The sequence below is a fragment of the Garra rufa genome, chromosome 8, assembly GCF_049309525.1.
Source record: "Garra rufa chromosome 8, GarRuf1.0, whole genome shotgun sequence".
In the NCBI taxonomy this organism is placed as follows: Eukaryota; Metazoa; Chordata; class Actinopteri; order Cypriniformes; family Cyprinidae; genus Garra; species Garra rufa.
This window is the reverse complement of record NC_133368.1, coordinates 23122943-23145943: the sequence shown is the minus strand read 5'-3', so window position 1 is coordinate 23145943 and position 23001 is coordinate 23122943. Positions and strand designations below refer to the sequence as shown.

Sequence of the window (23001 nt, the reverse complement as noted above, 5' to 3'; positions counted from 1 at the left end):
GCACCTATCACTTGCAGGTGTGCGATGGAGTTTGTTCACTAATTATAATCATCCTAAAATTGCTTTAATTACTCATTGTTGCAGTTGGACATGAGTGCGACAGTCAGTTTCTAGAAGTAAAAATCTCTCTTTTTTGCTTCAAATTCAAAGGGTACAGAAATCATACACTTCAGCTTTAATACCACAAACAGTATATGTTAATGTGATGTTTTTGAATGCTCTGAACTTTATGTTGGTCTTCCCATTTGGGGCTAGTACAGTGTGAACATGATTTGAATCACTGTATTAGACTCAACTAAAACCCTGTTGTAACGAGACTCTTCAGTGTCACTTTTTGTTTCCACTGATGATTGCATGAAACGATTTATTTGTTATTCATGTGCATTTGCAAGCATTTTGGCTCATGTGACAAATGTAAAAACACTACCAGCAACTAACAGTGTCACTGTTTTTTGTCAAAAGTTGAAGTACAAGGAGAAGTTTGACAAGGAGATGAAAGGAAAGAGACCACAGTATGATTTGAAGAACAGCAAGATTTACCAGACTCTGAAGGATGCCAATGATCTTGCAAGCGAGGTGCTCTTTTAAAACACTTTTATTAACAGTATTTTACCAGTCACATTTTAAGAGTGTTTCATATCATGGTGCATTTTTGCATGTATAAATCATGCAGGTGAAGTACAAGGGTGACCTGAAGAAGATTCACAAACCTGTTACGGACATGGCGGAGTCTCTGTCCATGCAGCACAATCTGAGCACTAGCAAGCTGTCCAGTGATGTAAGAGCTCTACAGCCGGCTTCATTTCCCTCTCATCACACACTGTAACAGTGAAATATCACATCTTCATGTAATATCACAAGACCCATCTATCACCTTATAGAAAGCTCTCATTTAAACGTTTTACTCATTCCAGGCTATCATTTGGTAGTGACCCCTCATCATCTGATTTTAAACATACTACTACTAGCATTAGATTGCATTTTTGCTCACACGTCACCCTAGTGCTATTCTTTTTTTTTTCTTCTTCTTCTTCTTCTTCTTCTTCTTCTTCTTCTTCTTCTTCTTCTTCTATTTTTAATTAACACGCCTAGTGCCTAAAAGCGCTCTAACGTCTAATTTTTTCCCTTTTTTTCCCTTTACCAACATTCCCTGCTAAATCTTGATTAACTTTTCCCTGGATGCTGTTTTTTTCTATCTACATTTTTTTTGTGCAGTAGAATGTGTGCATATAAACTAGAATAGGAAAGCTTACCAATGCAACCTTGAATGTTGGCTTGACAGTTTATCAAAATATTTAAATATGGATAACAATAGGGATGTTCTAAGTTGCAAGTTATAAGCCTTGTGTAGATTGAATACTTAGTTTAAAAAGAGATTTAAGTTTGAATGTAACATATGCTTTATATACTTCCATAGCTAATGTGTTGAGCATTATGGGTGGTTGGTAGGCAGTCGTTAGGCCATTCTGTGTGGCTTTTCGAGCATTAATAGGTGGTTACAAAGCCTACTGAGCCAAAACAGGATGAAGGACTGTGCCAAGTTTGGTGGACACAGCTTGAAAGCTCTAGAAGGAATTATTCATTCATTATCAAAGGAAGTCTAAGAGATTATGGGGAATTTTATGGCTCATTATGGGTAAGATGTACATCTGATGAATTAGAATAGATGTAACACAGTAAGTCAGAACAGTCTGTAAGTCTAGTTTGAATGCTCTAGGAGGAGTGGGTTAAAAAAAATCTTGGGTTAGCAATTTTTATATTAGAATATTTAATATAATATACACTTGCATCATTACACCAGTCACATTATCCTTCAGAAATTATTCCAATATTCAGATTGCTGCTCAAAAATATTTATTATTATTATGTTGAAAACAGCTGCGTAGATTTTTTTCAGGTTTCTTTGATGAATAGAAAGTTCAGAAAAACAGCATTTATCTCAAATAGAAATCTTTTGTAACATCATGTCTTTATTATTACTTTTGATCAATTTAAAGCATCCTTGCTAAATAAAAAGAAAGAAAGAAAGAAAGAAAGAAAGAAAGAAAGAAAGAAAGAAAGAAAGAAAGAAAGAAAAGTTCTATAAAATGATACTGTTTTTGAATGGTATAGTGTTGAATGGTAAATGCTGATCTTTGGATCTGTTTATTCATCAAAGAATCCTGTTTTAAATATTGATAATATTAATAATGAAAAACGTGTCTTTAACAGCAAATCCGCATATTGCAATGATTTCTGAAGGATCATGTGACACTGAAGACTGGAGTAATGATGCTGAAAATTTAGATTTAATCACAGGAATATATTACATTCTAAAATATATTCAAATAGAAAGCAGTTTTAAATAGTGAAAATATTTCACAATATTACAGCTTTTGTTGTATTTTGGATCAAATAAATGCAGGCTTGGTAAACTGAAAAAGAAAAACATGAAAAATATAACTGTCCAAAAACTTTTAACTGGTAGTGCAGTAATATCTGATATTAGAATATTTGACTTTAAATTATTTGAAGTTTACAACATCTTGTTCATTCCATTATCAGTGTCATTATGTCATTATATGGCCTCTTTCATGTTATGTGAACATGACAGCCGTTATTCTCTCCTTTCTTTTTTGCCGCGCTTTCTTTCATTTTTTTGGTCAGTTTTGGCCTTTTTAACATGGGAGAGATGAAGCACTGGATTTCCTTTTTGTTTTATTGAGCTGCTTTATTGGCCGTTCCTCCTTAGTACCAGTACAAGAAGAAGTTTGAGGAGAGTAGGGGTCACTACCATATGATACCCGACACACCTGAGCAGCTTCACCACAAAGAGGCGTCAGAGTTGCAGAGTCAAGTAAGTTGCATACAGTTCTGCAGCTTTCCGCAGCCGACGCCATCTGCTTCTCTGTGTAAAACGAAGACACATATTGGACCTGTTTATTTCATCAGCCTTGTCAGTCTCGTTTAGCTATAACAGATAAATTGATAATTTACATTTAAGTTGTTTGGGTTAGTTTGTCCTGTAAAACTGCTTTACAAGGACTCACTTGTACATTATGTAAGAACAAAGTTGTAAAAACACATCAGTTCATCATTAAAACCTCAGACATCTTTTATATTGTGAAAACACCATAAACATCCATTGTGTTTTTAATGAATTTTCCACACTGTTAATCCTATAGTAAACTCTATTCTGAGTTTCAGTCTTTAAAGGGATAGTTTACACAAAAATTAAAATTAATCCACCCTCAAGCCATCCTAGGTGTATATGCCTTTCTTCTTTCAGACGAATACAATTGGGCTTATGTTAAAAAATGTCCTGGTTCTTCCAAGCTTTGTAATGCCACTAAATGAGTATTGAGAGTCCAATAAAATGCATTTGTGTAAGAAAATATCCTTATTTACAATTTTATAAACCGTTGTCTCTAGCTTCCGCTTACTGTTGTATTTAGAACGTAACCGTGGCATTTCTGTGATAACATGATAGTCTCTCGAGGAACAAGGTTTGTTTACAGCAAAGGAAAACCAATTTCCTCTTGGCAAACATTTTTCTTTACAAATCCTCATTTTGTACTTCTGATTCGTGTTTTGTTTTGCTCTCTCCGCTCCGCGTTCGTCATTTCGTGTTCGTCACTTACACATTAGCCTATGTCCTACGTTATCAGCTGGAACGGCAGTTAGCGGAAGCTAGAGATTACAGTTCATAAAGGCATCAATTTGCTTCAGAAGGCTTTTATTAACCACTTGGAGCTGTGTAGAGAACTTTTTATGATGGATGGATGCACTTTATTGGTCTTCATAATCTCAACACCCATTCACTGCCATTATAAAGCTTGGACATTTTTAAACTCTGATTATATTCATCTGAAAGAAGAAAAGAAGAAAGTTGTATACACCTAGGATGGCTTGAGGGTGAGTAAATCATGAGGTAATTTTCATTTTTGGGTGAACTGTCCCTTAAAGAACATAATATGGCAGATTAATTGATAGCCAGTAAAAAATACAGAACAGACTCTACAAAAAGATTCAGTAAGCAAAGAATGCTTTGGTGTTTGCTTAATAAGCATTGTTCAGCAAACCATTAAGCAAATCACTTTTTTTTATTTGTCTGTTCCTCACCTTTGAGCTTTTGTTTGACTACAGGTGAAATATAAGGAGAAATATGAGAAAGAAAGAGGCAAAGCCATGCTGGACTTCGAGACTCCTACTTACGTAACTGCTAAGGAGGCTCAACATATGCAGAGTCAGGTAAATACTGCTGCCCAAGCTTATTGTATTCAATGCAAAACAAATTGCAGCATATATTGCTCAAGTATTCTTTGTAACCCAGTGTGAATGACTGAAAAATGCTAAGTGAAATTCAAACACTGTGCTTTATGTGGATACAAATATTGTAATGCTGGTAAGTAATTGGGACACCACAATTTCCAACCAGGACCTGTGGATTTATGGTAGGCATTTATGTGTGTCATGTGTTTATAGTTTAATAGCTGTTTTGATAGTTTCACTGTACATACAACGTGAACTTCAAGATACTCAAAGCATTATGAACTGAAAAAATGTCACCGACTGAGGAACCAGTTGGACCATGATATGCTGGACGCATATTCCAGAAGCTTCATGTATCTCTCACTCTTCTATCTTTGCGGAGGATAGAAAGAGTATAAGAAGGACTTTGAGATGACAATGAAAGGAAAGAACCTCTCTGGGTTGGAGGTCACCCCTGCCATGATACATGTCAGACACGCCACGAAAATTGTTAGCGAGGTAACACGAAGCCCTTATATTCTCTTCCTTCCATCCTGGTAATAATACTAAGACCACATACACGTTATAATCCTTACATGAGTGTCTTTGACGTTTCCATTACACCCGAGTGGGTTATGGTTAGTATGCATGAACCATCCTTCCGCTGTAATACACTCTTAGTAATTCCCTTCCCCTTTCCAACATCTGGGTGGTTGTGTGTGTGTGTGTGTGTGTTTTCTGTTGTTTATTTTCACAAGGTTCCCACAATAATAAAAAAAACCTGGAGATATTAGGAAATTAATTCCATGACAGGATTTCCAGGTTTTCAGAAATTGTGTTCTAAAAAGTCATTTAGATTTTTATAGTAACTAGTTATGCGCTGCTCATAATGCAACATAATGCAATCTCTTTTAAATTATTTGTAATGATTTCTCATGATTGACTAGTAATTGAAATTCGTTGATCAAAAGGTGTGGGAACCCTGTTATTTACTTTGTCAAAACTCTTATGATCATATATCTTTGATTTTTTAACCAAATTTAAATGTTTATTTCAAAATAACCTCTTTAGATGTTGATTACCATGAGCATGTACATGAAATATAATTTCTTTTTTTTTTAACCTCTTGGTTTGGCTTCAAAATCGTATGAATGCTGCTACAAAATGAATGTACATGTACAAGTTCTCAGACCATGTTTTTTTGTCAATATTCTTGCCTGTGAGATTTCTGATAAACATTGTTTATGTCTTTATCATGTTGCTTTTCAAACTCAGCAATGCCTTTGCTCTGAGTAGATTATGCTCAGTTATTTTAATGATGTATGGACATCATGCACCCTGATTATATTCTGGATGTGAAACTTGACCTTAAACCCAGAGCAAATGCTTGGTGATCTTGAAATGTCAGTGAGCGCAGTACTGTCCCAGTACTGTGTCTATGTCTGTGTGTGCTATGTGTCTGCAGTATTTCTGTTCTTCTCCGCCTTGTAGAAAGAGTACAGGAGGGATCTAGAGGAAGGGGTGAAGGGTAAAGGGCTTACAGTGCTGGAGGAAACTCCTGAGTTACTGAGAGCAAAGAATGCTACTCAGATCCTGTGTGAGGTAGGATGGCTAAAGCTCAGCTCAATTATCTTACCTGCAGTCAACAACGCCACTTCCTCCTCAACACACTAATCAGGCAGAAAGTAGTCAATTTGCCTCTTGCTAATAAGAAAACTAATCAAGCTAATGGAGTTCCCCTATGATCCGCCATCTAACCAGGTTTGGAAAAGCCCATTGAGACTCCTACTAAATGTCATTTTGTCTTTCAGTTCTAAATGACCTCCCTCATTTTTTTATTTTTCATTGACACCTCTGATGTGAATATCCTCTCATTCTTATCCGTTTTTATGCTGCTTTGTAGCCCACAGGAATGATTCTTGGTGTGAATATAGAGATCACTGATAGACAAATACATAGAATGGTCACACTAATGTTTGCCTGATTCCTGCAGAGAGAGTACAAGAAATCATTGGAGCAAGAGATCAAGGGAAAAGGCATGTTGGCTTTGGCTAATGACACTCCAGACTTCTTGAGGGCGAAGAATGCCACAGATATCCTCAGTCAGGTACACAAATGATCCCTGATCAATTATTTCAGTATTTCAGAGGTGATTCCTCCAAATGTCAGTGCACCAAAATGTCAATACATTGATTTGTTTTGAACTGGTTTTTCAGGCCAAGTACAAGCAGAATGCTGAGCATGACAGAGCCACATACACCACAGTCATTGACACCCCCGACATCATCCACGCTCAGCAGATCAGGAACATTGTTAGCCAGGTATGAGGGTTGCTTCTTGTAGAAATGCTGTGGATTTTTTATAGAATGTGTACATTTTGATGTTAATTGCATGTGTGATTAAAAACTACAAATTCAAACTAATTTCAGATTCTTTTTTCAGAGACTTGTTTTAGTAGCAGTTTATGTATTTTATCAGCTTGACCTCTTGAGGTTGACAACTAACAGTTTCTGAAGGCTATTCACCATTACGTTCACTGACTATATGTTGAAACATTAAAAAAAACCTATTTTTAGACAATTTTAAAAGTTTTAGGCTTTTTTTAACCTTAGTAAAAGAAAGTGGTTAGTCTTTAAAGGATTAGTTCAGTCCAGAATTGAAATGTGACCCTGGACCACAAAACTTTCAATTTACTGAAATGTATACATCAAAAAGCTGAATAAATAAGCTTTCCATTGATGTATGGTTTGTTAGGATAGGACAATATTTTTTCGAGATACAACTATGTGAACATCTGGAATCTAAGGGTGCAAAAAAATATAAAAATATTTAGAAATTCACCTTTAAAGTTGTCCAAATTAAGTTCTAAGCAATGCATATTACTAAAAAATGAAACTTGAAAAATGAAGTACTTACTTACTTGATGCTGGCATAAAAGAAAAATCTATCATTTTGACCCATACAGTGTACTGTTGGCTATTGCTACAAATATACCCGTTTGACTTATGACTGGTTTTGTGGTCCAGGGTCACAAATGTCCTGATAATTTACTCACACCTATGTCATGCAAGATGTTCATGTCTTTCTTTCTTCAGTTGAAAACAATTAAGGTTTGGGAGAAAAACCTTACAGGATTTTTCTCCATATAGTTGACTTCAATGGGGATCAGTGGATTGAAGGTCCAAATTGGAGTTTCAGTGCAGCTTCAAAGCGCTCTACACGATCCCAGCCAAAGAATAATGGTCTAACGATTTGTCATTTTCCAAAAAAAAAAAAAAAAAAAAAGATGTACAACAAATGCTCGTCTTGCACTAGCTCGACTTCAGCCAACCCAGTGTTTACAAAGGGAATGTGCAAAGAATCAGTGGTAAAAAACAATGTCGGACAATTTAAAGTTGGAGGAGAAAATGAGATTTCTTCCTAGATAAGTCCCTTATTCCTTGGATGGGATCGTGTAGAGCCCTTTGAAGCTGCTTTAAAAGTACAATTTGGAGTCTTAACCTGTTGATCCCCATTGAAGTCCACTATATGGAGAAAAATCCTTAAATGTTTTCCTCCAAAACCTTAATTTCTCTTCAACTGAACAAAGAACGACATGGGGTTGAGTAAATTATAAGGAAATTTTAATTCTGGAGTGAAATGATCCTTTAAGCTATTATCCTGTGCTTCCGTTTTATAAAAGATATTGTTGATTATTTAGGTGTAATCTCGTGAGCAACTCAATTTTGTATTTTATACTACAGAAAAAGTACAAGGAGGAGGCTGAAAAGACCATGTCACACTATGTGCCTGTGTTGGACACTCCTGAGATGCAAAGAGTGCGTGAGAACCAGAAGAACTTCAGCACTGTAAGTGTTTCTTCAAGGCTTTGGGCCAGTCCGTATTATGTCTGTTCAGTCCATATTATGTTCCTGCTTATTCATCGTAGCTAAAATCAGATTTTTGTTTTTGGTTGTCTTCTGTCCCTGTCTTTTCTGTTTGTCTATGAGAAACACAAATGAGAGACAGTAGGCAGGTTCCACATTTCTTATGTTGGCTTAGTAACACTAGATGTCTATATCGCAGTTCTCTTTGAACATTTTTGGTTGCACTGTTTTCTCTTGCTGCATTTTTGTGTCATTTTTGACTGCCTTTGTGCTCTTTTCTTTTTAGCTTCAGTACCAGATTGACCTTAAAAAAAGTAAGGGCAAAGTTTCAGCAGTAAAGGACACTCCTGAAATGCTTCGCGTTAAAGAAAATTCAAAGAATTTCAGCTCGGTACCTACTGCCTAATTGAGTATATATTTTTCACTACATTCTAACCACAAATCTTTTTTGCTCCTTTTTTCTGTTCTCATTTCTTGCTTCACACCACCTTTTCCTTTTTTTCTCTACTGCAACCACAAGTTAACATTCCTTGTTAACTCTTTTTTTTTACATCATGCAAAAGTAGATATCCTAAACAGACTTTAGTCTAATATAGTCAATTAACTTGTAGTCATAAACTAGCAAAGCCACTAACGGTAATCATCAAATTTGACGCTGTTGACCTTTCTTCATCCTAAACGATATCTCTAACCATTTTACAAACTTAATATTTACATGTTTTACATCTTGTATTGCTGGTTTGTATCTGTCTTCAATTATGTGTGTTTGAAATGTTTTTGTTTCTCTGTTTGTTTATCTTTTCTCAAATGTTTAGTCTGTTTTTATGTTGCAAGGGCACATTCTGAAGCACCCCCAGACAAAACAAATGAAAACTACTTATCCCAAGAGATAACAAAAACAAATGTTAATGCCTCCTTATGCTTGTACAATCCCAAAGATCCAGTACAAAGAGGAGCTTGGGCAAGGAACAGCCATTTCTAAAACCCCTGACATGGAGAGGGTTAAACGCAATCAGGAGGCTATTAGCACGGTACACTGCGGTGTGACCCCATCATTCACCCTGCTTCCTGTTGGAGTGACCCCAAAATGCCTCCTGATTTTAATCAAAATTCTATCAGCACCCTAAGAAATTTAATATCAAACGCAAACATTCATGTTAATATATACCATCTAATATCAAATTGTAATTTTGCTTAGTTTAAAATAAATAGCCACCTCCTCTCATCATTTTAAATAACATAAAAATAACATGGCCTATACATTTATCCATCTTCATTTGACACTGGTCCCCATACTTGACTAGTGTTGCACTGTTTAAAACCTTCAACCTCTTCCTAATCTTCTGCATATTTGTCATTTATATTATCTTGTCAACTGTTCCATGCTCCTAATGCACTGAAATGTGTATTAGATTAAATACAGGGATTCACTAAGTCAAGGCATATCTATACCCGACCTTCCTGAGGTGAAGCGTGCACGGGAAACTCAGAAGAACATCAGCTCGGTAGTGTTTTTTCTCTTTGAAGAAGACAAATTAATACTCTCATTCTTCAATGGTTTTTTAAGTCTCATTTCACCCTTCTTCAGTTTTTAAGGATAAACATCCCTGAATAACCCAAATATTCCCCTCCACTATTTTATTTTTATTTTATGTTCATACACTACTGTTGAAAATGTTTTTGAAAGAGGTATCTTATATTCACTAAGACTGCGTTTGTTTGCATTTGTGGAAAATACTGTAAAACCAGTAATATTAAATGTTATTACAATTTAAAATAACTTTTTTCAATTGTAATATTTTTTTCAGATTTTTTTAATTAATAGAATATTCAACGAAACAGAATTTATTTGAAATTCAAATCTTTTGTAACATTCTAAAAATCTTTTCTGTAACTTTTGATAAATTTAATGCTTTGTTGCTGAATGGAAGCATTAAAAAATGTTTCTATACTCTAAACATTTGAACAGTAGTGTTCATATGATACTCAAATGATACTCTCTAACGCATTTTTTCTTGCTAGAGATCCTTATTCTTTTTCTTGCATATTACATTATCTTCACTTGTTTTCAGGAGTTTTGTGTTTTATTTCAACAGTTTTGTCTTTTGTTTTTACATATTAATATTTGAAGATTATTGACATTTTGACCTTTTTGTGCCCTATTGCTTCAACATGCTTAAAGATCCAATACAAGGAAGATTTGGGAGTAGGAACAACTGTTTCCAAAACCCCAGAGATGGAGAGAGTTAAACGCAATCAGCAAAATATTAGCACGGTACACCGCGGTTGACCCTCTATCCCACCCTTAAAACATTCCCTGTTCTACGTCTCTCCATCATCTAAGAAACCCTTTTATCCTCCATCTGTTTTATACTAGTTCTTCTAGTGATCCCCAAGAATAAGTCACTGCATCAGATCCATCATTTATAACAATATGTGTAACTCTCATCTAGCCCATGTGACAAAATCCTGTTTTCCTTGGTTTTTAATTTAGGCTAATAATTAGCAACTGATTATTTCATGTAGTAATTAGGTAGCAAACCAAAAACTTTAATTATTGTTTTTATTTATTTATTCTACCAAAACCTTGTAGGTAATATCTAATTTCAGTCCGATCTCATGGCAATTTGTACATATTTTACGAATGAGGTTGTGCAAATTTGTATGATTTTTGCCCCAACCCCTAAACCTACCTAAACCTACCTACGATTTGTCTAGACAAATCATAGAAAATCATACAAATGAGGTCGTACGAATTAGCTAGCTCGTAAAAATTATGTATGAATTGGTCATGAGGTAGCGTTGGTAGTTTCAGTTTTGTGTTATCAACAACATTATCGATTCCTTAACAAACACAACAGCTTTGCTCCAAAATCTAGCAGGCTGCCTATGCAGGAAGCATTTTAAAGCATCATAAGCACACTCCTGACCCAAAAGCTCTTATGAAAACTTTATGTAATTTAATACTGTTAGTTTAGAACATGAAGCAGCTGCCAAATACTGCACTTACAGTTGAGTTCAAAAATTCACATACACCTTGCAGAATCTGCAAAATGTTAATTATTTTACCAAAATAAGAGGGATCATACAAAATGCATGTCATTTTTTTTTATTTAGTACTGACCTGAATAAGATGTTTCACATAAAACATGTTTACATATAGTCCACAAGTGAAAATAATAGTTGAATTTATAAAAATGACCCAGTTCAAAAGTTTACATACACTTGATTCTTAATACTGTGTTGTTACCTGAATGATCCACGGCTGTTTTTTGTTGTTTTTTTAGTGATAGTTGAGTCCCTTGTTTGTCCTGAACAATTAAACTGCCCGCTGTTCTTCAGAAAAATTCTTCAGGTCCCACAAATTCTTTGGTTTTCCAGCACTTTTGTGTATTTGAATCTTATCACACTGAGGACAACTGAGGGATTCATATGCAACTATTACAGAAAGTTCAAACTCTCACTAATGCTCCAGAAAGAACCACAATGCATTAAGAGCTGGAGGGTGAAAACTTGAATTTAAAGATCAGGGTAAATTTGACTTATTTTGTTTTCTGGGAAACATGTAAGTATCTTCTGTAGCTTCTAAAGAGCAGTACTAAATGAAAAATAAAAATAATGAAAAAGTTAATGCTGTTCAAAAATGTACACCCCTGGATATTAATGCATTGTTTTTCCTTCTGAAGCATCAGTGAGCATCCTTCTGTAATAGTTGCACATGAGTCCCTCAGTGTGAAAAGATAGATCTCAAAATCATAGTCATTGTTGAAAAGGGTTCAAACAAACAAAAATGCTGAAAAACCAAAGAATCACTAAAAAATGCAGCTGGATCAATCATCTTTTATGTAAAATATCTTATTCAGATCAGTACTAAATAAAAAATATAATTCATTTTGTATGATCCCTCTTATTTTGGTAAAATAATTAACATTTTGCAGATTCTGCAAGGTGTATGTAAACTTTTGACCACAATTGTATGGCCACTTATAATAAAACTTTAGAAAGCAGCAGCCTTTGTAGGCAGCTAAGGGTTTGGAACAGAGCTAATATTGTTGTATATGTCATCTTTGTGGATGTTCTTTCTTTTGCTGTTTTGGTTCATGTCTTGTTTATTTGATATGTTGAAATTAATCCTTGGGTAGATAAAATACAAGAATTCGCTGGGTCAAGGCACAGCCATACCGGACCTCCCCGAGATGAAGCGGGTCAAAGAGAATCAGAAGCACATCAGCTCGGTAGTGGAAGCTCCACAGGGTTTACTTGAGAGTGGCTCTGATCCCATTAACACTTCCAGTATACAACTTCATTTCCAACTTATACAATCCTATGATTGATGCAAAACAATTGAAGCGTATGAAATGGAATGCCGTAACCCCATTTCATCTAATGGAATTGACCACATCATACTCCACCCTAGTTAGGTCCCCTTTCTGCTGTGAGTTCAAACTTACAGGATTATTCAACTCCAGCCAGTGTTTCTAATCCAACACCAGATGAGCTCTTGTATCCTTCATTTGTCTTTTCCCCTTCCCAACCAGGTTCCTATTTCTAAATCTGGGATATAAGCTCATTGTGTGTTGTGTGTGATGTTTGATGTGACTGTGCTCTCCAAAAACCCCTGTGTCTGTCATTGTGTTTCGTGTCTGACTGGCCTCTGGGGGCGCTGTTCTTTTCTACTCTAGGTTTTGTATAAGGACCTGTCTGCGAAGGGAACGCCTGTGGTGTTTACTCCAGAGATGGAGCGGGTCAAACGGAACCAATTGCAGATTAGCTCGGTACTCACAGCCATAGGAAATTAGTGTGTGTGTGTGTGTGTGTGTCACGTGTAAATGTAACCGCTCTAATACCTTCATTTCACTTAGGAGGCTAATAATATTAACTATACTCTTCCAAATGCTGAATTTAATGCTGTAACTGATCATCTTCACCACTACAAACCTTTATCCCGGGACCCATCTACTTTTAATCCAGCCCTCTAAAGGAACCTTCTAATTCATCTGTCTGAAATCACAATAACACCCAGGGTTGTGCTGATGGATGTTGTATTCATGTGCTTTCTCTGTCTAATGTTCTGATTTCCCGGCGTGTCTTCCACAGGGTTTTGATACATGATAATGACCAAGAATGATATGGTTTCTAATATATATATATATATGTGCTGTGGTGTCTTTTATCCAGGTTCTGTACTCAGACAGCTTCCGTAAGCAGGTGCAGGGCAAGGCCGCCTTTGTACTGGACACCCCTGAGATGAGACGTGTTAAAGAAACCCAGCGTATCATCTCTGGAGTAAGATGACTTTAAAATCTTGAGCTTTATTAATATATTGCAAGAACTGATTTTTCTGTTTTATATTAAGGTCAACCTGTTGCATTCAAAAACGCTTGGGAATTGAATGCTACCAAAAAATGTTACCAAATGTTACCAAAAATTGCGCAAATTATGCAATATTATCTACTGACAGTAGTCTTGAAGAACAAAAATTCTCCACTTGTATATATCTGTGATGGGTTATTATATATGCTACTGTACTTGTTCAGCAGCAGTATGTCTTAAATACTCACAGCATCAAATCAGCGTATGCATTGGCAGTAGCAAGTTCCTGTACTTGCTTTGCTTTGCAGTGGCAGCGATAATCTACAACAACAGCAATAATCAACAGCAGCAGCATAGATCTATTCAAGCAAGACCAAATACATTAACATTGTCATATCCGTTACCATGCAAAAATTATATGGGAGTTAATTGCAATATATTTTTCTGTTTTTTTTTTTAATGAATAGAAAGTTCAAAGAAATAGCATTCATTTGAAATTAAATCTTTTATAGCATTATAAATGTCCTTGCTGTAACCAATTTCAATTTAATGCATTCCTGCTGAAAGTATTAGAAAACCGTTACCAGACTCCAAACATTTGAATTATAGTGTTCATATCTCATGCCATATATAATTACTCTACCACATTTTTTCTTGCTAAAAATCAAGATAAAGAAAAGATGTTCTTTTTCCTATGCTTTACATTTTCTTCAATTTGGTGTTTTATTTCAACAAAGTTTTGTCTTGTGTTTACATGTTAATATTCAAAGATTATTAACACGTTTACCTTTTTTGCCCTATTGCCTCAAAATGCTTAAAGGTACAATACAAGGAAGATTTGGGGATAGGAACAGCAATTACAGACACCCCAGAGATGGAGAGAGTTAAACGCAATCAGCAAAATATTAGCACGGTACATCGTGGTGTGACCCTCTATCCCACCCTTAAAACATTCCCTGTTCCTTGTCTCCCTCGTTCCCCATCATCTAAGAAAGCCTTTTAGCCTCCATCTATTATACTAGTCCCTCTAGTCTAGTGATAACTAGAAACAACTCACCGCATCAGATCCATCATTAATAACAATATTTTTAACTCTCATCTAGCTCTTGTGAGAAAATCCTGTTTTCCTTGATTAGTAGTAGAAGTCTAATAATTAGCAACTGATACTGAAAACATATATTTTAATTATTGTTTTTATTTATTTTACAAAACCTTGCAAGTAATATGTAGTTTCAACTAATTAGCTAATTAGCCACCTCGTAAAATATTTAAAATTTTTTGCTAAATTGTACATATTTTACGAGTTCTCCAAATTTGTATGAATTTGTACGAATGACCAACCCCCAACCCCATCCCTAAACCTACCTGCTACTGTGGTCTAGACAAATCATACAAAATCATACAAGTGAGGTTGTATGACTATCTATTGACAGTGGTCTTGAAGAACGAAAAAAAAATCTGAATTTTTATGTAAAAAAATAAATAATAATAATCAGAATTGTCATAAAATTAATATTCATAATTAGTTTAGCTCTGCAACAAAATACTGAAAAACATTGTACAACTTTTAAATGCTGAAGTTTTAGAACACTATGGCCTACTTTCACAGACAGAGCTTAGACTAAGACAAGATAGTAATTTTTATAAATGTGTCTTAGAAAAAAACATTACTGGTGTGCATGTTAAAAAAACTAAAGGCACTGATATATTTTAAAATCAGTCAGTGCAAATTGTTTTTTAAGTTAAATCACCTCAGGCTTACATTTTAGTCTGGGACTAGGCTTAACTAGACTTTTTAAATGTTACAGAAAAAAGCTGAGCATCATACATTTAGAGGGAATACACATCGTTTTATACATATTTTGGACTATGGGGGGGCACCAATACCTGTTGCTATATTTACCGCAACACAACTCAGAAAATAAAATACTGATACGATAACCACAACTACTGAAAAAGCTTACAGGTGGCGATGGATGTAAGTGTGAGCTTAAAAACCAATCATCCTACCATCAATTTTTCCCCATAAGGAGTCTAAATGCCCCTGGATATCAAGTGAAACTAAGCTGAGAAACTCCTTTAGTGGCTGCAGTGTCATGACAAGTGTTGGCATGTTCACATCGTGTCAGGATGGCATCTACTGTTTTTTGTCTCTGCTTGAGAACCATATATATATATACCATATATAATTACTCTACCACATTTTTTTCTTGCTAAAGATCAAGATAAAGAAAAGATGTTCTTTTTCCTTTATGTTTTACATTTTCTTCACTTTTGTTTTCTGGTGTTTTGTGTTTTATTTCAACAAAGTTTTGTCTTGTGTTTACATGTTAATATTCAAAGATTATTAACATGTTTACCTTTTTTGCCCTATTGCCTCAACATGTTTAAAGGTCCAATACAAGGAAGATTTGGGGATAGGAACAGCAATTACAGACACCCCAGAGATGGAGAGAGTTAAACGCAATCAGCAAAATATTAGCACGGTACACCGTGGTGTGACCCTCTATCCCACCCATAAAACCTTCCCTGTTCCTTGTCTCTCCATCATCTAAGAAAACCTTTTAGCCTCCATCTATTATACTAGTCCCTCTAGTCTAGTGATAACTCACCGCATCAGATCCATCATTAATAACAATATTTTTAACTCTCATCTAGCTCATCTGACAAAATCCTATTTTCCTTGGTTTTTATGTAGATGTAGGCTAATAATTAGCAACTGATACTGAAACCATATATTTTAATTAATGTTTTTATTTATTTATTTTACAAAACCTTGCAAGTAATTTCAACTAATTAGCTAATTAGCCACCTATAGTATGACTTCAGTGACAGCATTTTAAAGATCTTATGCTCTGCATCAAAAGACTGAAAAACATTATACAGCTTTTAAATGCTGAACTTTTAGAGAACACTATGGCCTACTTTCACAGACAGAGCTTAGACTAAGACAAGATTAGGCCATAGTTCAATAAGGACATTTAAGTAATTTTTATAAATGTGTCTTAGAAAAAAAACATTACTGGTGTGTATGTTGAGACAAACCAAAGGCATATATGTGACCCTGGACCACAAAACCAGTCATAAGGTTAAATTTGACAAAACTGAGATTTATGCATCATATGAAAGCTCAATAAATAAGCTTTCTAATGATGTATGGTTTGTTAGGATCGGACAATATTTGACTGAGATACATCTATTTGAAATCAGAAATCTGAGGATGCAAAAAAATCAAAAAGACTGAGAAAATCACCTTTAAAGTTGTCCAAATTAGGTTCTTAACAATGCATATTACAAATAAAAAATTACATTTTGATATGTTTACAGTAGGAATTTTACAAAAAATCTTCATGGAACATGAACTTTACTTAATTTCCTAATGATTTTTGGCATAAAAGAAAAATCAAAAATTTTGACCCATGCAATGTATTTTTGGCTATTGCTACAAACATACCCCAGCGACTTAAGACTGGTTTTGTGGTCCAGGGTCACATATTTTAAGATCAGTCAGTGCAAGTTTTTTTAAGTTAAATCAGCTCAGGCTTACATTTTAGTCTAGGACTAGGCTTAATTTAAAACTTGACTTTTTAAATGGTTACAAAAAAAAGCTGAGCATCATACACTTGAATGAAACCCTGGGTATTAAGACTTGTATGGCTTAATATAATGTGAATGATGTTTCTTACTGAAATATGTAGTAGAAAACCCATGAAAGATTTACATTATTTTAAAAATCCACATCGTTCCACATGTACATATTTTGGACTATGGGGGACGCAATACCTGTTGCTATATTAACCGCAACACAACTACTGAAAGAGCTTACAGGTGGCGATGGATATAAAAACCAAATGCCGAACTATCTATTTTCCCCATAAGGAGTCTGAATGCCCCTGGATATCAAGTGAAAACTACGCCGAGAAACTCCTTCAGTGGCTGCAGCGTCATGACAAGTGTCGGCATGTTTACATCCTGCCAGGATGCCATCTACCATTTTTTGTTTCTGCTTGTAAGCTCTTTCAGTAGCTGTGGTCTACTAAAAGTCTCAAAGGCATCAGGGCTAAAGTGGAGAGAACAAAGACGCTGATCTTTAAGAGGTTTTATACGTCCACAGACATCTTCCCATTCTTTTCTCCTCTTCTTATCGCTAGTAAAAGCACTTACTAGAAAAGGCTTACATCGCTTCTCTTGTTTCCTTTCAACTGAAAATTACAACCAAAAGCCGCTCAATGTGGCATCATATCAGTATTTTATTTTCCGAGTTGTGTAGTGGTAAAAATAGCAACAGGTAGTGCAGGTAGCTCACCGAATGCAACCATTTCACCTCATCGAAATAATGGCACCCCACATAGTTGCAAATATCTGTAAAACTAGATTTTGTAAAAGTCTTAATACCCAGAGTTCCCTTTTGACAACTGAAGATCAAACACCACCAGAGTCATTCTTTCAAGTCATTCTGAACACAACAAACTCACTTAGAAACATGAGCCTCATGACAAACGAAAACAACATATGTTCTAAAATAACTTTAAAATATCAATGTTTGATCTTTTGGATAAAATTGTAGTCTGAGTCTGTGCCCATCATACACAATGTGATTTTCTGGACAGAAGTCTTATGAAATCAAACTTGACACTTCTTTATTTTTATGGAATATTGCAGAGTTTAAACTTATGTGCTCTCTAATTATTAATCCAAAACATCAACTTCTTCTTGCCTTTGTAACAACATATATTCTCTCACGATGAAAGATTATTTAAAAAAAAACAAAAACAAATCATTTTATACATATTTTGTGCTATGGGGGGTGCAGGTTTTAGAACAGCATGAGAGTGGAACAATATTCTCACCTCTCCAGCAACCTGTCACTCTCATGAGAGTATAGCAGATAGCAAACATTACCAAGTCAATTCCCAGTGGACAAAATCAAGTCTAGTACTAGTAACTGCAGCAGTTTCTTTGTCTCCTGTCTCATGTTTTGCTGTCTGTTGGTGCTTTCAGGTCAGATACCACCAGGACTTTGAGAAGAGTAAGGGCAGCTTCACCCCCACCATCTCTGACCCTGTCACTGAGCGTGTGAAGAGAAACACCCAGGACTTCAGTGACATCAGCTACCGCGGCATCCAGAGACGTGTGGTGGAGATGGAGAGGAGACGTGCAGAAGAGCACGATCAGGAGACCACCACTGGTCAGCTGACACATACTGTGTCCTATACACACTAAACACACTTGAATGTAGAAACAGATTTCTTTTATTGTAAATATAGAAAAGCATGACACTTACGATATGTGAAGACTGATATATAAAGACTGATATATAAATATCCACAAAAACTGTGTTTTGAATAGAGACATTCAATAAAACTGGGTTTCATTTTTCTCAAAGACCTGCGTGTGTGGCGCACAAACCCTGGCTCTGTCTTTGACTATGACCCTGCCGAAGATAACATCCAGTCCAGAAGTCTTCACATGATGTCAGGTAGGCCACTCCTCTGCTGTAGCTAGACTAAAAAGGCCTCATTAGTTGTGCCATTTGTATTTAATCTGCGCTCAGGTCATTTGTTTAATGACTGCCAAACTGTATAATGACCTGCTGTTTGTACATTATTACTTACACCATATACTGTGGATGTATATTCACCTGCCACTTCTTGATTGAAGACAGTCTGTTAAAGAGGAGGTAACGTTGACATGTTTGTCCAAATGTTTAGTCCAAGCCCAGCGCCGCAGTAAGGAGCACTCCCGTTCCACCAGCGCAATGAGTGGTGTGGGAGATGAGAAATCTGAGGTGTCTGAGAACGTGGACCACCACGCTTCCCTCTACAGCAATGGATTTGGTGTCTCCGCTTTACATGGTACATGTTTAAAAAGCTGATTTGTCTTGATACTAGGTTTGGTTTGGTAGGCATTGGCAATTTATTTTCTGTCATGTGTCAATGTCAATTATCTTTATGTAAATGTGTTTTGTAAATTACGTGAATAAAGTCCAAATATTTTAAGAATAAAGTACAAATATTTAGGGAAAATAAAGTAGAAATATTAAGTGAATAAAGTAAAAATATTTTGAAAATAAAGTCGAAATTACGTGAATAAAATCGAAATTATTTGAATAAAGTCTAAATATTTCGAGAATAAAACTGAAATATTTTGACAATGATGTCAAAATTCTGAGAATAAAATTACGAGAATAAAGTAGAAATATTACGTGAATAAAGTCTAAATATTTCGAAAATAAAGTCGAAATTATGTGAATAAAGTCAAAATATTTTGAAAATAAAGTCGAAATTACGTGAATAAAATCGAAATTATTTGAATAAAGTCTAAATATTTCGAGAATAAAACTGAAATATTTTGACAATGATGTCAAAATTCTGAGAATAAAATTACGAGAATAAAGTAGAAATATTACGTGAATAAAGTCTAAATATTTCGAAAATAAAGTCAAAATTATGTGAATAAAGTCAAAATATTTTGAAAATAAAGTCGAAATTACGTGAATAAAATCGAAATTATTTGAATAAAGTCTAAATATTTCGAGAATAAAACTGAAATATTTTGACAATGATGTCAAAATTCTGAGAATAAAATTACGAGAATAAAGTAGAAATATTACGTGAATAAATTTAAAATATTTCGAGAATACAGACGAAATTACAAGAATAAAGTCAAAATATTTCGAGAATATTCTCAGAATTTTGACTTCATTGTAGAAATATTTCAGCTTCAAAGTAAAAATTACTAAAACCAAGTAGAAATATTAAGTGAAGAAAGTCAAAATATTTAGAAAATAACGTCAAAATTACATGAATAAAACGAAATTACGTGAATAAAGTCGAAAAATCTTGAGAATAAATTCAAAATATTTCTAGAATACAGACGAAATTACAAGAAAACAGTCAAAATATTTTAAGAATAAAACTGAAATATTTCATCAATGAAGTTCAAATTACATGAATAAAGTCGAAATTACGAGAATAAAGAAGAAATATTACGTGAATAAAGTCAAAATATTTCGAAAAAAAGTTGAAATTGTGTGAATAAAATTGAAATTATGTTAATAAAGTCGAAATATTTCAAGAATAAATTTAAAATATTTTGAGAATACAGACGAAATTACAAGAATAAAGTTCAAATATTTTGAGAATATTCTCAGAATTTTGACTTCATTGTCGAAATATTTCAGTTTTAAAGTAAAAAATTACGAAAACAAAGTAGAAATATTAAGTGAAGAAAGTCAAAATATTTAGAAAATAACGTCAAAATTACGTGAATAAAAACAAAATTACTACCCTGGAAATCCAGAGGTCTCGCGAGAGCACAATTTGAATTGTCTCTGCAAGACACTCTGGCATCGAGCAATGATGCACGTTACTGCATTACGTAAGCAGTTGTGGGAACCAATCAAATCGGTGTATCTGATGTAGGCGGGCCAGAGGTGAGCTAAGCTGATGACGACAGCGCTGCGACGTCCGAATCATGTAGTAAACTTTGAAAGATCGCTGTCGCTACAGATGAACAACAAGTTGTTTGAAACGGCTTTGGCCGCTACAATGAACGAGTTAGACTTGGCTTTCCATATAAAAGAGGAACAGAAAACCGAAAAGTCGAATCGTTCCTTTGCAAGAAGGACGTTTTTGCTGTTTTGCCGACTGGATATGGCAAGAGTCTATCAGTTCACGAGTTCACGCTTTCGTATAATTAGCCAGAGAATAGTAGTGCATGTTTGGCGTGCTGTCCGGTGAAGGGCTCCGAGCTCGGGAGTGGCCCGAACCCAGAGTACCCCCCAATAGGAGTAGCGAGAACTGGGAGTGATGAGATGGGGTGGTGGAGGGTTACTGATAAACCATCGAGTGAATTGAGGTGAGTCAGCTGTATTTAAACCTATGGCGTTGATTGACTTGTGATGTTTGCGCTAAGCATCTGACGCGCTTCTCCCGAACTTTGTTAATGAAACATCATTTAGCTCTGCTGCTAGCTAAGCGTGTATTGTTGTGATTGGTCATGGCGTTATCCAATTGCGTGCAGTTAGAGTTTCAAATGCATGCTTGGTGCCGCCCCTCGAGTTAGGCAGTTTTCATTGCTCGATGCCAGACCCTAAATCTTAATAGATTAGGGTCTGGATTTTTCCAGGCTACAAAATTACATGAATAAAGTTGAAATATTTTGAGAATAAATTCTAAATATTTTGAGAATACAGATGAAATTACAAGAAAACAGTCAAAATATTTTAAGAATAAAACTGAAATATTTCGTCAATGAAGTTCAAATTACGTGAATAAAGTCGAAATTACGAGAATAAAGAAGAAATATTACGTGAATAAAGTCAAAATATTTCGAAAAAAAGTTTATTTATGTGAATAAAATTGAAATTATGTGAATAAAGTCGAAATATTTCAAGAATAAATTTAAAATATTTCGAGAATACAGACGAAATTACAAGAATAAAGTTCAAATATTTTGAGAATATTCTCAGAATTTTGACTTCATTGTCGAAATATTTCAGTTTTAAAGTAGAAAATTACGAAAACAAAGTTAAAAATAAATATAATAATAATAATAAATATTAAGTGAAGAAAGTCAAAATATTTAGAAAATAACGTCAAAATTACGTGAATAAAGTCTAAATATATTGAGAATAAATTCAAAATATTTTGAGAATAAATTCAAAATATTTTGAGAATACAGACGAAATTACAAGAAAACAGTCAAAATATTTTGAGAATAAAACTGAAATATTTGGACAATGAAGCAGAAATTTTATGTGAATAAAGTCAAAATATTTCAAAAATTAAATTGAAATTATGTGAATAAAATTGAAATTACGTGAATAAAGTCGAAATATTTCAAGAATAAATTTAAAATACTTTGAGAATACAGACGAAATTACAATAAAGTCAAAATATTTCCAGAATATTTTCAGAATTTTGACTTCAATGTCGAAATATTTCAGTTTTAAAGTAAAAATTATGAAAACAAAGTAGAAATATTAAGTGAAGAAAGTAAAAATATTTAGAAAATAACGTCAAAATTACGTGAATAAAGTCTAAATATTTTGAGAATAAATTCAAAATATTTCGAGAATACAGACAAAATTACAAGGAAACAGTCAAAATATTTCAAGAATAAAGTCAAAATATTTCAACAATAAAGTCAAAATTATGAGAATAAAGACTAAATGTTTTGAGAATGAAGTGGAAATGTTTTGAGAATAAAGTCAAAATTACGAGAATTAATTCGTAGCTATTACGAGATTAGATTAGAAGTTATAATATTTTGAGAGTATATTCTAGCCTATTGCGCATGTAAATGGTTCAGATTGGGAGCACTGGGAGATATTCAAAGTCTCAGTTTTCAAAATCTGTCAGTTTTATACAGTATGTCTATTACAATAATGTGTTTTTCACGCTCTTTAATGTGGCATGACATCTGTATTCGCTCCAGTTTAAGCAGCATGTGAATCAGTCATCTTTCTGCTTACAATGAGACATTTGTTTCTTGCTATAGTATAGTATAAAGAGCACATTTATCATTTGTTTCGTAATAAAACTGACATTTAAAAAAAATTAGGACACAATTTACATTTTTTTTATAT

At 34.4% G+C, this 23001-nt stretch overlaps 1 protein-coding gene across 1 annotated transcript in view; it reads left to right on the top strand.

The window, feature by feature from the left end:
- LOC141340123 (nebulin-like) overlaps positions 1 to 23001 on the top strand; it is a 126529-nt gene that overhangs the window by 48002 nt on the left and 55526 nt on the right. The window contains exons 117-135 of the mRNA XM_073845053.1: positions 463 to 576; positions 674 to 778; positions 2732 to 2836; positions 4126 to 4230; positions 4639 to 4749; positions 5722 to 5832; positions 6224 to 6337; positions 6447 to 6551; positions 7974 to 8078; positions 8383 to 8487; positions 9035 to 9127; positions 9509 to 9601; positions 10279 to 10371; positions 12239 to 12331; positions 12779 to 12871; positions 13275 to 13382; positions 18411 to 18597; positions 18796 to 18888; positions 19121 to 19264. Coding sequence (XP_073701154.1) covers positions 463 to 576; positions 674 to 778; positions 2732 to 2836; positions 4126 to 4230; positions 4639 to 4749; positions 5722 to 5832; positions 6224 to 6337; positions 6447 to 6551; positions 7974 to 8078; positions 8383 to 8487; positions 9035 to 9127; positions 9509 to 9601; positions 10279 to 10371; positions 12239 to 12331; positions 12779 to 12871; positions 13275 to 13382; positions 18411 to 18597; positions 18796 to 18888; positions 19121 to 19264 — 2077 coding nt within the window. The remainder of the gene's footprint in view (positions 1 to 462; positions 577 to 673; positions 779 to 2731; positions 2837 to 4125; positions 4231 to 4638; positions 4750 to 5721; positions 5833 to 6223; positions 6338 to 6446; positions 6552 to 7973; positions 8079 to 8382; positions 8488 to 9034; positions 9128 to 9508; positions 9602 to 10278; positions 10372 to 12238; positions 12332 to 12778; positions 12872 to 13274; positions 13383 to 18410; positions 18598 to 18795; positions 18889 to 19120; positions 19265 to 23001) is intronic.